The sequence below is a fragment of the Hyperoodon ampullatus genome (assembly GCF_949752795.1).
Source record: "Hyperoodon ampullatus genome assembly, chromosome: 17".
NCBI lineage: Eukaryota > Metazoa > Chordata > Mammalia > Artiodactyla > Ziphiidae > Hyperoodon > Hyperoodon ampullatus.
Window position 1 is genome coordinate 10,937,945 of NC_136930.1, and position 16,036 is coordinate 10,953,980.

The window sequence follows — 16,036 nt, forward strand, 5'->3', positions numbered from 1 at the left end:
GGAGCCTCTTCTGCTTCTCCCCGTCGCTCGCGTTACCGCCTGGACCATCACCCGCCCTGTCCGTGGAAAAACTGTCTTCCACGAAACCGGTCCCTGGTGCCAGAAAGGTTGGGGACCGCTGACTAAGTACTGCTTTTTTTTTTTTTTTTTTTTTTAAAAGGCTTCCTTGACAAGGAAGCAGCACATTGATTTATAGTCTGGTGCAAACTTGTCATGTTGGAGACCAACACTTCAGGTAAACTGGTTTATGCCATATGAGTTCATAATTCTGTCAGATATACAGTATATTGATGGGGAGGTGGAGGAGGGTGAGTGGCAGGGGTTATAGTGCCAGTGAGTGTGGTTTGTTGTTATTTTTGACTTTCTGGCCTCTGAATTCCTGTTTTATGTTTCTGGAATTCCTTTATGATTTTGGTGGGAGCCAGAATCAGCTTGTAGCTATAGCCAGGTAGATTCGGCCAAGCAAATGCCGCCAGTATGGACAGCAACTCAGGAGCCAGTGGGACAGGAAAGTGGGAACTGGTAGATTCTGTTCTGTCAGGGGTGGCAGTAGCAGGTTGCAGTGGTGTCTTCCAAGACCAGTTCTGCTGCAGTTTTGGATGTCCTTCCTGGCTGTGTAGCCTATAAGTTTCTTCTAAGATTGTTGTCTACTGGGTGTCTTTCCATAAATATATTTTCTACTTACGTCAGCCACGGTAGATTTTTGTTGCTTCCAAGGTAGAACCCTGACTGGAAAAGAAATACTTAAAAAAGTTTAAAAAATGGTACCATGAGTTTATGTAAAGGTGATCACAAATAAATTTTTTTTCTTTTTTTTTTAAATTTGTTTTATTTATTTTGGCTATGCCGGGTCTTAGTTGAAAATTTTTTTCCTTAAGTAAATTTTGTTGTTGTTGTTGTTGTTGTTTTTTTGCCGTACGCGGGCCTCTCACTGTTGTGGCCTCTCCCGTTGTGGAGCACAGGCTCCGGACGCACAGGCTCAGCGGCCATGGCTCACGGGCCTAGCCGCTCCGCGGCATGTGGGATCTTCCCGGACCGGGGCACGAACCCGTATCCCCTGCATCAGCAGGCGGACTCTCAACCACTGCGCCACCAGGGAAGCCCTCCTTAAGTAAATTTATACACAAAAAGGTTTAAGATGTAGACTAAACTTACTTTGTGAGATGTGTTGTAGACAGTAAAGATTCTAAATAATAATTATTTCACTTTAGTATTTACATTTTAAAATTTCAGTGTGCTTTATGGACCATGTGCTGCTATGTATGCCTGAAGTACTTGAAATGCAAATTTGGAGAGACTTTGCCATCTAAATGCTTGGCTGGATTAAACGCCTAATTAGGATGGTTTTTCAACAGGTTGGAAGCATGCAATCGGTGAGTGCTTGAAATTCATTTTTAAAATCCAGACATTGAGAATTTTTTCTGAGAAAAATGAATCTTATCTATGGCCAACTTATGTAGTATTTAATTTGCTTACTATTTAAATCATGGAAGTGAATCTTTACCCAGCATCCTAAGTAAGGGATGGGTTGGTTACATTGAAAACTTAACCAATATTCATGTGACTGTTAAAAGCAATGCATTTGTTGTTAGTGAGGAAAAGGCTTAAACGTATATAGAAATCATTGAATAAAATATGTTTGACTAATGCTTGACAACTCTGAATGTTGTAGAACTGTTAATATTGAATGCTTTTATAATGTGGTTTATCACACAGCTGTTTAAAAGGTAAGTCATGTCTCCTAAAATATAATAACTATAGATACAAAGAAGAAATTAGTGTAATATGGTTATTCTGTGCCAAAGATGTTCGGATCTTAACATTTTTAAAAGTATTTTCTACTAATACATAATTTTTTTTTCAGATCCAGTGTAAAGTTATTAGAGCAATACTTGTGCCAAGCATATTTTGTGGAATATTTGTTTCTCATTTTCACATTCAGTGTCATTGGTGACATGGAATTACATTGTATTCATTAAAGATATAGGCAGGTTACATAATTTGAATGAGTATACTTTTTAATGCATTACTTTTACTTTTTTGTTTTTATTTTGTGTCTCTTTGAATCTTGCTAAGAGAAGGTTGAACATTTTGTTCCCCCAGTCCCACAAATTTCCATCTATTTTCTTTGGAGATAAAAAGCAAAGAACCAAATAACATTACCTCCCCGCCGCTTTTTTTTTTTTTTTTTTGCGGTACGCAGGCCTCTCACTGTTGTGGCCTCTCCCGTTGCGGAGCACAGGCTCCGGACGCGCAGGCTCAGTGGCCATGGCTCACGGGCCTAGCCACTCCGTGGCATGTGGGATCTACTGGGACCGGGGCACAAACTTGTGTCCCCTGCATCGGCAGGCGGACTCCCAACCACTGCGCCACCAGGGAAGCCCCCCCGCCCCGCTTTTTTAAAAGATTTTTTTTGATGTGGACCATTTTAAAAGTCTTTATTGAGTTTGTTACAATACTGCTTCTGTTTTATGTTTTGGTTTTTTGGCCGCGAGGCATGTGGGATCTTATCTCCCCTACTGGGGATCGAACCTACACCCCTTGCATTGGAAGACAAAGTCTTAACCACTGGATTGCCAGAGAAGTCCCTACCCTTTTTTATATTTACATAATTTTGAGTATTATCTTTCAGATAAACAATAGGAAAATGGTTTGTAAAGTTAATACTTTCATCTTTTTCAGTTACGTCTTCTCATGTTTTGAACTTCACTTAATGCAGTATACCACCTTTCTCAATTGCTACTTACCATCGTTTGGCTACATAGGGTAGGTTAACATTTCAGTACTGGCAGCAAAAGGATGTCTTTTCAGAAAGTCAGGAAGCTTTTGTTGCTAATGATTCCCCAAAAGTGAAACTTGACAGTTTATGATTCCTATTTATTTGCAATTTTAATAAGAAGTGTAGTTGAGTGGAAAGATTGTAGGTCTTGGATTCAAACAAAGCTGGGTATGAAATTTATCCCTGCCAGTCACTTTCTTCACCTACAGATCACAGGTAGGAAGAACTACTACTGCACAATGAACCTGTGGATTACACGGCAGTGTTTGTAAAATACCTATCACAGCGGCCTGTATGTAGTGTAGGTACATTCAGTGACGGTTAACTTCCTACTGTTTTGCTCTGTCATCCCCCTGCCCCCGCCCCCAGTCAGGCAATGTGACCAGTGCTGATTGAGGCTAAAGTGCAGAATTTTGTTTCAGGAACAGATAACACACTTTATTTAGCTTAGTTTACTTATTTAGCTTTGTTCATTTTGAGCTGTAACACGGGTGCCTTTCATCAAAGAATGGACCAGATAAGAGAGCATTAACTTGCTCCCAATATTGTAATCACAGCTGAGGGCCTTTTCTACCAATAGATGGAAAGATCATTTTTTATGTGACATATAATCATCACCTTTAATCAGTTAACTGAAAATCTATATAAAAATAAATTTTCTCCTAACATTAAGCAATTTGACCCTTTGGAGTTATTTTCTATCTTTAGTTTCTGGGATCTCTTAGCCTGCTGCTTAAGAGTAATCTGAATATAAAAAAAAAAAAAAAACTTCTGGGTTTCCCTGGTGGCGCAGTGGTTGAGAGTCCGCCTGCAGATGCAGGGGACATGCGTTCGGGACACAGGTTCGTGCCCCGGTCCGTGAAGATCCCACATGCCGCAGAGCGGCTGGGCCCGTGAGCCATGGCCGCTGAGCCTGCGCGTCCGGAGCCTGTGCTCCGCAACGGGAGAGGCCACAACAGTGAGAGGCCCGCGTACCGCAAAAAACAAACAAAAAAAAACTTTTTAATTCCATCTTTCAATGATAAATACATATTTCTCACTGCTTTGATATATAAATGAACTTGGTACTATATTTGAATGTATTCAAGAGCAGAAAATGTCTTCATTCTTTGCATATTTTATCTGCTTTAAACAAAAAGTACAGGTTTTGAGATCTGTGTTTTGTTTTTGCCATTAGGCCAGCTGGTGATGATTAGCTCTTTGTATTTTACCGTACGCATCAGCACCATCACAATAGCTATCACTGATCGGCTTAGTATGCCCAGTCTTTTACATGTATTTTGTGTGTTCACTAGGACACTTTTTTTTTTTTTTAACAGATGAGAAACCTGAGGTTCAGAGTGTTTAACTGACTTGTGCAAAGTTACCTGACTAATAAGTGGCAGAGCTGTAACATGAACCCAGTTTTGATTCCAAAATCTTCTTCTTAGTGTACTTTGCTACCTCTTACAATAGACGGGGAAGAAGATGATATTCATTCAAGTTGTGTTATATTTAAATACCTTAACTCAGTTTTTTGAAAGAATTTATTTATTTTACTTATTTTTGGCTGCGTTCGGTCTTCCTTGCTGCTCACAGGCTTTCTCTAGTTGCAGCAAGCGGGGGCTACTCTTCGTTGTATTGCACGGGCCTCTCATTGCAGCGGCCTCTCTTGTAGCGGAGCACGGGCTCTAGGTGCGTGGACCTCAGTAGTTGTGGCTCGTGGGCTCAGCAGTTGTGGCTTGCAGGCTCCAGAGCTCAGGCTCAGTAGTTGTGGCGCACGGGCTTGGTTGCTCTGAGGCATGTGGGATCCTCCTGGACTAGGGCTCGAACCCGCGTCCCCTGCATTGGCAGGCGGACTCCTAACCACTGCGCCACCAGGGAAGCCCCTCCCTTAACTCATTTAAGGCTCACAGGTGTATCAGGTAGATACTACTGTTCCCATTTTATAGATGACGAAAGGGAAACATAGAGGGATCAATAATTTGCCAGCTTTATACGGACAATAAATGGTAGAGCCTATTTTTAAAACCAGGCCTATATGCTGCCGTGGTCTCTGTGTTTTCTCTTCACTGCGTTCCATTTGGCCTCAACATTTGTTTGAATTTAAAACTATATACAGTTGACCCTTGAACAGTGTGGGTTTCAACTGCTTGCATCCACTTAGATGCAGATTTATTTTAGTAGTAAGTACTATAGTACTACATGATGCATGGTTGGTTGAATCCACAGATGTGAAACCCCGGATACAGGAGGGTCAACTGTAAAGTTATATGTGGATTTTGTTGGGAAAGTGGGGGAAGTGTTTGGTGTCCCTAACCTGAGCATTGTTCAAGGGTCAGCTGTATTCACATTTGTCCAAACTTTCTCCTCATTCTATTATTACTATATTTATGCCCTCAAGTAAAAATGTTTTTAAACTAGAGAAAGCAAGCTATGAAACTAATGTGATTCTGGTTCATCTCAGTATTTTATGTTGAAAAGTTACAGCAAATATCTAATTTGTATTAGGAATATATTTCCAGTAATACTTAAGAATTGCAACCTTGTTTTCCTCTTCTGTTTTGGAGGAAGAATGTGAATGTGGCTAGGAGTTCAGATAAGGAAGAAGAGAACTGAGGGAAGGGCTGCCTTCAGTTGGGGATTTCAAAATTGTTATAGAATTTCATCTTCCTATCTCCACCCCCTTCTCCCCAACACATACTTTTTATTTTCCTCCGGTTCCCTTGGAATTAAGAATTTATACTTTGATGGGTCCTAGACTCCCTAAAAATTTGATTAATGGTATGGACCTTCTTCCCAGAAAAATGTTGTATATGTACATAATTTTGTGTATAATTTCAGGGATATGTGAAATTATATATCAGAATAAGAACCTTGGGTTAATATTATAGTTTTTCTTGAGAAAAATACATTTGATTAGAATTAAGTTTATATTTTTTCTTGCTAAATGGTGACTCTCAGATAGAAATATAGATTTAACTAGTCTCTAAGAAATGAATTACCGTATAAAGCTTGAGTGCAGTCATCATGGTGAGACAGATGACAGTTTCAGATTCCAGCCTCACACTTCAACACTTCGACAATAGCATTTCACATTGTTAAAAAAGAACAAATTGCTCTCCTGTTGTCATCCTCCTCCTTGCTGTCATCACTTACAAACTCTGTTGCTAGATGCTATGGACTGTCATTACTAGACTTGGACATGCAAACAAACACGCCCCACACAGATTTATTATTACATTATTTATCAGTAGTTCTTATAAATAAAGCAGAGCAGTTTTTTTTTGTTTAATAATAATAATTAGGGCTTCCCTGGTGGTGCAGTGGTTGAGAATCTGCCTGCCAATGCAGGGGACACGGGTTCAAGCCCTGGTCCAGGAGGATCCCACCTGCTGCGGAGCAGCTAAGCCCGTGCACCACAACTATTAAGCCTGCGCTCTAGAGCCCATGAGCCACAACTACTGAAGCCCGCGTGCCTAGAGAGCCCGTGCTCTGCAACAAGAGAAGCCACTGCAGTGAGAAGCCCGCACACCGCAACGAAGACACAACACAGCCAAAAATAAATAATTGGAAATAATAATAATAATTGCTATTACTTAATTTTTTCTTAACAGAATTGAATTCGTTTCTTTTTTTAAATATATTTATTTATTTTACTTATTTTTGGCTACGTTGGGTCTTTGTTGCTGCGCACGGGTTTTCTCTAGTTGCGCAGAGCGGGGGCTACTCTTCGTTGTGGTGCGCGGACTTCTCATTGCGGTGGCTTCTCTTGTTGCGGAGCACGGGCTCTAGGTGTGTGGGCTTCAGTAGTTGTGACATGCGGGCTCAGTAGTTGTGGCATGCGGGCTCAGTAGTTGTGGCTCACAGGCTCTAGAGCGCAGGCTCAGTAGTTGTGGCGCACGGGCTTAGTTGCTCCGTGGCATGTGGGAATCTTCCCGGACCAGGGCTCGAACCCATGTCTCCTGCATTGGCAGGAGGATTTTTTTTTTTTTTTTTTGGTGGTACGCGGGCCTCTCACTGTTGTGGCCTCTCCCATTGTGGAGCACAGGCTCCGGACGTGCAGACTCAGAGGCCATGGCTCACGGGCCCAGCCACTCCGTGGCATGTGGGATCTTCCCGGACCGGGGCACGAACCCATGTCCCCTGCATTGGCAGGTGGACTCTCAACCACTGCGCCACCAGGGAAGCCCCGGCAGGAGGATTCTTAACCACTGCGTCACCAGGGAAGCCGAATTCTTATTTCTTAATGAAATCGAATTGTCTAGTAAGGACAGTTTTCTCCCTGCCCTCTCTCTTAGATCTGAAAAGATATTAATGACAGTTCATCTTTAGAGGAAGGAAGCCTTTCCTTCTCCAAACAAGTGTACTGACAAGGCACAGTTCAGCCACCAGTTAGGGTAGGAGATGCACTTGGGCCATACAGCCTCCCAATGCACAGATGGTGACTTTCCATGCCATCTGTTCATTATTTCTTCACAGCCATTTACAATTTCTCCCCCTCTATGAGGGCTGAATAGAAAAAATAAAGTTAAGACCTAGTTTTAGACTTCTTGGAAGTTAGCTGCTCCGTCCCCTTACTTTTTCTTCAATCCAGTGAAGGTTATGGCCCCTCTTCTTTCTAAATATCCCAGTCATTAGCTTATATAGACTCTTGCTTCATAATTTTTGGTGCTAAATGCTATGCAGTTCACAAGTAACAGAACAGCATTATGTTAGTCCACTGTGTATACTTGAAAAAATAATCACATAAGGCAATCTGTTCTTTTACTTTCCTTAACTTTGCATCAAAAGCCTAAATAGTCTACTTATTCCTTATAAGTAAAAGCTGCAGCTTTGGCCACCTTCCCTTGTTGAAGGCACCTGGTATTCTTTCCTTCTGATATAAAGCAGATGGGAAGATAATAGTTGAAACTTAGCCCTGAAGCCTGCATAGCAAGGAAGGCTAAAAGCTGGCAGAAATCTTAGTTTCTGACCTTGGCAAGTCCTTTTGGAACTTTTCTTCGTGAGCTTTTTTGTCCTCTTCATCTGCAGTTCAGATCTTTGCTTACTGGAGGGATGGAAGATTCACATTAGACTATGTAATCGTCACATTGTGATGTATAAATAGCATTCTCCTACATCATAGGAGAGTTCTGACTCATGGCTAAATAGAAGACACAAGAAATGATTGAATGGTGTAGTTACTATTGCCCTATGGATATTTTTTTAAAAGATCGACGCCTGTTAACATGTATAAGGTAAAGAGTTTGCTTAAAAACTGTCTGTTTTAGAATTACTTGCCCTTCTTATTTTTTCTTGGCCTCTTTTTTTTTTTTTATCTTTATTGGAGTATAATTGCTTTACAATGGTGCGTTAGTTTCTGCTTTATAACAAAGTGAATCAGCTATACCTATATCCCCATTTCTCTTCCCTCTTGCTTTTCTTGGCCTCTTATGTTGAGTGTGTAAGGCTGTGATTCTTCCCTTTTTCCTCCTCTTGGTCCTCATGTGTTATTAACACTATTCATGTGATAATCCTCTGTATGATCATTGGTTTGAATGATTTGCTTTCCTGAACTCCACGTAATTCTCTTCTAAGCTTCACAGTAACTTTACCTCTTATATTCTTTGTTTAATATTCTTATTTCAGTATTGATGTCTTCTTATCTTTCCACTGACCAGTTTTCCCACCTGTCCATCCTTTTAATTTATATTTCTAAAACAGGAGTTACAGTTTTTGTTGGTTATAGTAGCCAGTGGAGGTTATAGTACTTTCTGGAGCTCTCCCAGGTAAACAGTCAGTGAAACTTTGAACATTTTTTTAAATCCATTTTAAAAAAATTGAAGTATAGTTAATTTACAGTGTTGTGTGAGCTTCAGATGTACAGCAAAATGATTCAGTGATACATATATTTGTATATATCTGTTCTTTTTCAGATTCTTTTCTATTATAGGTTATTATAAGACATTGAATATAGTTCCCTGTGCTGTACAGTAGGTCCTTGTTATTTATCTGAAACTTTGAACATATTCATGATGAGAATTATATGAGCAGAGGCAGATGCCAGAGGTATTATATATACCCCATGATCCTCACTTTGATTCATCCTGTTAACCTTAAATTGGATTTGATTGCTAAAATCTAAGAAGTCAGATCGCTTCTATACTCGTTTTACAAGTTGTGCATGCTTTTAGAATGGTCTAAAGGTCTAGTTAGGAGCCATGTGTTGGAGCCATGGCTGTTTACAGTGACATTGCTTGGTCCAACTGTTTACAGTAACATTGCTTGGTCATACTGTAATTCCATTCTTTAAATTAGAATGGGCATGGAGTGACTTTAAAAAGGGGTCAGTGTCCATTGCTCAGAATACATGCCAGCTGATTTGGTACTATTTATTTAATAGTTTTAGGATGCAATTGAATATCTCAGTTGAATGAATTAGTAAATAGTCATATCATTCTCATTCTTTTTTTTCCAAATTGCTTTTAATAGTATACCACCTCTCTTTACCTCTTCTGTCCAGGCTTTCAGGTATAACACTCAAAACAGATGGATAGTTTTTCTCTTTAAGGAAAGAGCATATACTTGGGGAGAAGTTTCAAGGTACAATTCGTAATGATTTAACATCCTGCCTGTGCATTTTTGGTTTGCTTTTTGCTTTGGAGGTTTGTGTTTGTTTTTGCTTTAAGCATAGCATAATGTCCTCTGTGTGTTATGATTTCATCTGAAAAATTCCGCTCATTAGGGTTATCACTAGCCTATTTAGTACTTTTGTATAAATTAGGAAAAGACACCTTTCCCCTGAGACAAGGCCTCACAAGAAGATGTAGTACAACTGGAGTTTAGCCCCCACTCACCCTTGGCCAGGCCTTCTTGTGCAGCAAACAAAATGCAGCATCCTGCATCGTACAAATTCAGATTCTGAACTTTGTACTGATTTGCATTTGTTTTGAAAGTCTTATTATAAGTAGCTTGTAGTTTTGAAAAACTTATAAAATTCTAAAAATATAGCAGAGGAGATAAAATAGTTGCCTCTGCAGAGTAGTATGAAAACCTAATGAAAGTCGATGAGTTTTTACTCCTAATATAATTTTATTTTACAATTACTAGTAGTTCTTTTTTTTTTTTTTTCCTTTTGGCCATGCTGCACGGCTTGTTGCATCAGATCCCCAACCAGGGATTGAACCACCAGGGAACTTCCACTAGTTGTTCTTTTACATTTTTATATAATGCCTTACATTAAACTTTATTGCATTAGTAACAACCTGCTGTATATATTCTTTACTTTTTAATTGAGAAATATTAGCTCATTTCCCGTAACATATAGAGCTTTGTGATCCCATAATTAATGTGTCAGCATGTCATGCAATTAATTGTCCAATGCGTTGTATTAGCAGTTCTGTAAGTCTTGTAATTAAACTTTTGGTTTTTCCTACTTAGGTACTTTGGTCTGGGAAGCCATATGGTTCCTCTCGAAGTATCGTAAGGAAAATTGGTACTAATTTATCTCTGATCCAGTGTCCAAGAGTTCAGTTTCAGGTACTGTATTTTCTATATTTCAAATTTTATATTAATATGTGCTTTGGTGACGTAAATAGGCCAGACAGCTTTGAAAGTACGTTTTGACCCTCCCCCCTCTATTGATGCTGCTATCAATAAAATAAAAGAGGATAAAAACACGGTAAAGTCTTTCTAATTTTAGTTCCTCTGTGAAGTGATTATTCAAGCTCTGTAAGACATTTATCCTTAAGAATACATACGCAGACTTAGAAGCATATAATAAGCCAAGCAGTTGTTAATTCCCAGGTGACCTTGAGCATTGTCTTCTAGCATCAAATTGGGAGTAGCTCAGCTCTGCTTGGAGATAAGTTCCTATTTTCTTGATTTGGGTTTTTGTTCCTTATGGTTGTTTTAGTGTGAGACATAGCTTTATTCTTGTTTTTCAGTAATTCTCTACAGTAGTAATAAGAAAATCTTTTGGCTCAACATTTAAGTATATAAAGTTCAGCAGATAATCTATACCAATTTTAAATAATAGATTAGCATGTGAAATGTGGAAGATAAGTTTAACTCGTAATTCAAAAGGTCAAAAGTGCCCCTGCGAGCTTATTAGATGTCTTACTTATAAATCACTCCTCCTTGTAGAGAGAGTTAAAAATCTGTTTCTAAGTATGTGGTAGAAATTAGCATTTGTTCAGGTTGACTAACAAGGTTGGTCATTGTTATGCCCACTTGCAGATTGACTGGCAAGACCTTTATGCATCAATCTAGAGATTGACAGATTGGAACTTTCCAGAAGTAATTTTTATCAAATGATGGGCTTTTAAAAATCAAAGTAGAGAAACCTATGATAGTAATTCTCTGAAGCACAATTTCTGAGAATTCAGTTCACTGAGACACCAATTGCTGATTGCTTTATTTGCCAGTTTCCTTCAAATAACTATTGTGTTAACTAAGACTTAGTAACTTTTCTTCTGATTGCTCCATTCCATTAAAATTTTATCTGTCTGCTTAACCTAGTTGCAGGAGAACTTGCATTTGTGTTCACATAGCTAGAGATGTATGAAAGGACGTAGAGATAATCCAGCATTTTCTGGTAGCAACCCAAATCTGCCTTGACAGTCAGTGGGCCGAAGTACTAGGGCCAAGTTCATTTTCTTGGCAGGATTCTCTTTTCTCAATGTTATTAGTCACTTAGAAGCGTCTGAGCAGAATAAGAGTTTTAGGTTTAGTACAGGAGCTGCATTTGAAAAGAGATAGATTAACATAAAGGAGAGGAGTAAGGTAAGAGAAATGTTGGTGACCTACTTGAGAATGTAGTAGAAAACAGAAGACATTTGTTTATAGTGAGATTTTTTACTCCCGGGCAGTTTTGTAGCATGCTGCGTCTTTTCAAATTCAGCATCAATCTTAAAGTGAGTGTTTTATCTGCTACTTATTTAGATTTTTTTTTTTTTTTTTTTTTTTTTTTGTGGTACGCGGGCCTCTCACTGTTGTGGCCTCTCCCGTTGCGGAGCACAGGCTCCGGACACGCAGGCTCAGCGGCCCAGCCGCTCCGCGGCATGTGGGATCCTCCCGGACCGGGGCACAAACCCGTGTCCCCTGCATCGGCAGGCGGACTCTCAACCACTGCGCCACCAGGGAAGCCCAATTTAGATATTTTAAATCTGCTATCATTCTTCTGTTTTTTTAATTTAATTTTTTTTACTACGTCTATCAGAAATATAAAAAATGTAGAGTCTTCAAAAGATATAAGGGATGCAGTTCAAGAGTAATAAAATTGACAATTCATTTTTGCTATTTTTTTTGGCTCATTTGGAGGTTTGATTGATATGGAATGTATTTGGACTGTCTAGGAGTCCAACATGAGTAAATACTGCTATAGGTGGAACTGGGGAACCACCATGGGACCCAGGGAGGGAGACAAAAGTTGAAATAGATTAAACTTGAGAATGAGGTGTTCATGGGTCAATTCAGAAGCAGGAGTTAGCAGTCAAAGCCCGTCCTTTGTTGTCCTGGGTGATTTCACTGTCTTTTGGAACTTAGTCTCGTATTTCCTTTTCTTCCTCTGTGCCTGTTGACTTTCACTTCTATTCCTTGTACCCAGCACTCAATAGGCATCACCTCAAGTGGGTCGCCCTCACAACAGTTTCACCTCCAAAATCTTAAGCCTCAGTATGTTCCTTCTAAATCACACCATCTTTTCATTGTTGTCAGCTGACCCATATATCTGCAGACAAGTAAGACTCTCACATAAATGATGGGCAAGACAGGCATGTTACTTTGTGTTGCGAGGGTTAGACAAGATACTCCACGCAAAGCCCTGAATATCGTAACTGGTACATAATTAGTGCACAATAAAAGGATGCTAGTGATGGGATTTTATTGTTATTGCCACCTTGCAGCAGAATAGCAGATTAACCTACTTGGTTGTCTAAGTGAACACCCTGATTTTACAGATTGGATTTTTCTTTTCTTTGGGCCGTGCCGCTTGGCATGCGAGCTCGTAATTCCCGGACCAGGGATCAAACCCATGCCCCCTGCATTGGAAGCCTGGAGTCCTAACCACTGGACTGCCAGGGAATTCCCAAAACTTTTGCCTTTTTTTTTTTAAAACAAATAGGATTTCTGTGTATTTATAGTTTCACAAATCAGAACACAGATCAGCACATTTATTTACACCTTCATCCAGTTAATGGGCCCAATGAATATTGGGCTGGGAATAAAATGAGGTAATGAATGTTAAAAAAACATATGAAAGCACTCAATGTTTCTTTGCTCTGTTTGTTGGAATGGAGTTCAGAGGTTTTGATTTGCAGTGGTTCTCAATACTGGCTGCATAATTAAATCACCAGGAGCTTAAAAAAATAAAATATCCATGCTCAGGCCCCAGCCTCCAAGGCCCCAGCCTCCTTGCAAAAACACTTACGGAACGTATAAAGAATATAAGGTGTCATCCAAGGCTTACTAAATCCGAATTTCATATATTCGATTTTTTTTCATTTGTTTTTTAAAACCTCTTCAGAAGCTTCTCATGCAGCCAAGTTTGAGGACTTCATTTACAGATTGTGTTTTAGTATTTTGCTAAAGAAAGTTTACAGCAGTAAGATAATTATCTATTGGCAAATTATGAAAGTAATCACTATAGCACCTTTAGGGTCATTTTTATAAATTTCAAATTTTATGAGTTAAAGAAAAACATGGAACTTAAGTGTGGCTCATTGGGGTAATAAATACTACACTTAGAAAAATCTAAGGCAAAAAAAAAGTGCTTCTGCATACCATCAGATAAGGGGAGGGTGGGGACTGGGCCCTGTGCTACAGTAGTTTGAATCCCTGCTCAGTAACTGGCCGAACTCTGGGAAATTTAACCTGGATTACCTTTTTTTCCTGTGGAAACCCTGCCCCAGGCTATTTTCTTAGATTGCTAGGAGTGATTGTTGGAATTGGTGGTGGAGGGAATGTGCTGTAACCAAACAAGTAATGAATAAGGTTCTCACCGAAGTCCACACACTGTGACTAAAGGTGGAAGTAAAGGTGCCACCCCATGGCAGCCCATCTTTATTTAGCAAATCAGCTTGAAATCCATGCATTATGTTAGGTGCTGTTGGTCAGTGGTGAACCAAACGGACACGATCTCTACCCTTACTGGGGTATGGTTCAGTGGGAGAGAGATTAAGCAAGGAAATATGCTAATAAGCATAAAACTATAATTTGTACTAAGTGCAGTGAAGGAAAAATTGGCATAGCATGGGGAGACTAACAGTGGTGGTCTGGGAAGACATCCCTGGAGGAATGACAATTAAGGATTAAAAAGAGCCAGTCCCTCAAAGAGTCAGGGAGAGGGATGGAGGTAGGGCAGTGTTGGCAGAGAGAACAGTAAGTGCAGAGGTCCTGAGGCAAAGACGGAAGTTACTGTTGGGGAACTAAGACAAGGCCCCTCTGTCAGAAGCTAGTGAGGTGGGAGATGTAGTGTGGTATCATCATGGTCTTTGATGTCTGAGCCATCTGAGGATAAGTACCTGGATTCATACTAAAATTCATCGTTAAATTTCATATTTTTCCCAGTTACTGTCTGATAATCTGGACTGTGCTAGCATGTGATGTCATACTGTATGTGATGTCCATTTCTTGATATTTTTAGCTATAAAATGACCCTTAAGGGTAGCTGAATCCAGATATATGCATTATGTTTTATAAATTTGGTAACATGGCGTAGTAACTTGAAGCCCAACTCAGTAAACAACTAATGTTTGTGATGTTTTATTCATTCTCAGTAATTGACTTGTTTTTCCATGGGGATACTGTTACTTACCTTCCTAGGTTATTTTGAGAGATACACACACACATTTCCTTCCCTCTTGTCTCTCTGGTCCTTTTTCTTCTCCCTATTCTCCCCCTCACCTTCCTTCCCTCCCCCATTCTAGGTGGGTCATGAATAGGAAGGGTTAATAGATGCTCAGTTTTTTTTTAAGTGACCACCTTACTCAGCAATGTTAGTGCCTGTCTCAGCTAGAATATTTCGTTTGGTGTTCTTTACTCAGGTATACCTCTTGGCCTATTGGTGTCACTGTATGTCACTATATTACAATGCAGAAATTCTGCTTTTACTTTTTCTTACTATGACAGGAATTGGTAGAAAAAGAGGAATAATTAAATCTGTAATTAAAAATCTAGAAGTTTTTTTACCATGTTACTTTTAAGAATACATGTTTTGCATTTGGCTGTAAACAAAAGGTGGTAAAATAGACTGAGTATATTTGCTGTTACACCGTTTTTGGCAAGAAACTGAGAGAATCCTGGTTCCCAATACCAGTGTGTTTATTTTATGAAAAGTCACATGAGGACAAAGCGAGCTCTTCTAATATTTTATTCTAAGTATTTCAACTTTTGTACAAGCTTTATATTTTTCTTTTATGCGTTTTATTAAATAAATCAATTTCTTCAGTGTAGTTTTACATTATCAGAATATTTAAAATTACCTGAAATTACTTCAGTAAAATTCTTGAAGTATAATTGAATCTTGGATAATTTAAATTGTTTCAAATGTTGATTTGAATTTCCTAAGATCAGTAAAAATACAATGCTCTTACTGAATTTTGCTCTGAATGAAATGCTTTTCTTACTTTCTGAAAGGAATTTGGATACTGATAAATCAATAAGCACTGATTTTATTTTAAATTTTATAATGCCCTTGATTTTGAAAAAAAAATTTTCTGTCGTTTTTTTTTTCTTCCCCTACTAACAATAGCTGTGGTAGGACAGGACCTTGCTGGAACCTTCAGTAAGTTGACCTTTTCTTTTTCAAACTTCACATCCATCATCCATGCATGTCAGTAGTGGTGTCTAAATCATACCTCCAAGAATCATGCCCTCAGTCCCCTTGCCTACAGTGACCTCACCTAAACTAGTACTTTACTAGGTGAACTGTACTTCCTGTTTCATTCTTAATGCTACTGAGTGCCCATTTCAGCAACAACTGAAGTGGCCTTTTAAAAAAAGATTAGATTTTTTTCAGTTTTATTTTGTTTTTTGTATGAGTTTCCCCAGGGACTTTGTTAGGCTTCTTTTTTGGTGGCATAAATCACGGTTATAATGTAGGTACGTGACTTAAATACTAAAACTACTTTGTTTTGTGGGGCAGGATGTCAATTAGAAATGATACAGGTATTTTCAATTCTGGAATTGGTTCCTGACAGTATCATTAACATTTTCATCTTATTGAGTACATGTTATAGACATGGTATTATTTCAGTGATTAAATATAATCAATGCTCAGTAAGATTACAGACTAAG

General features: G+C 39.1%; 1 protein-coding gene across 4 annotated transcripts in view; it reads left to right on the top strand.

Annotated features, from left to right (window-relative positions):
• Positions 1-1,310: 1,310 nt before the first annotated feature.
• The window catches only part of MTFR1 (mitochondrial fission regulator 1), a gene marked incomplete at both ends in the record, with an annotated part of 51,098 nt that continues 36,372 nt past the window's right edge, over positions 1,311-16,036 (top strand). For 3 of the 4 annotated variants that reach the window (XM_079722802.1, XM_079722804.1, XM_079722803.1), the window contains 2 exons: positions 1,311-1,373; positions 10,181-10,279. In XM_079722802.1, the coding sequence (XP_079578928.1) occupies positions 1,311-1,373; positions 10,181-10,279 (162 nt within the window). The remainder of the gene's footprint in view (positions 1,374-10,180; positions 10,280-16,036) is intronic. The other variant, XM_079722805.1, reaches the window with a different exon arrangement.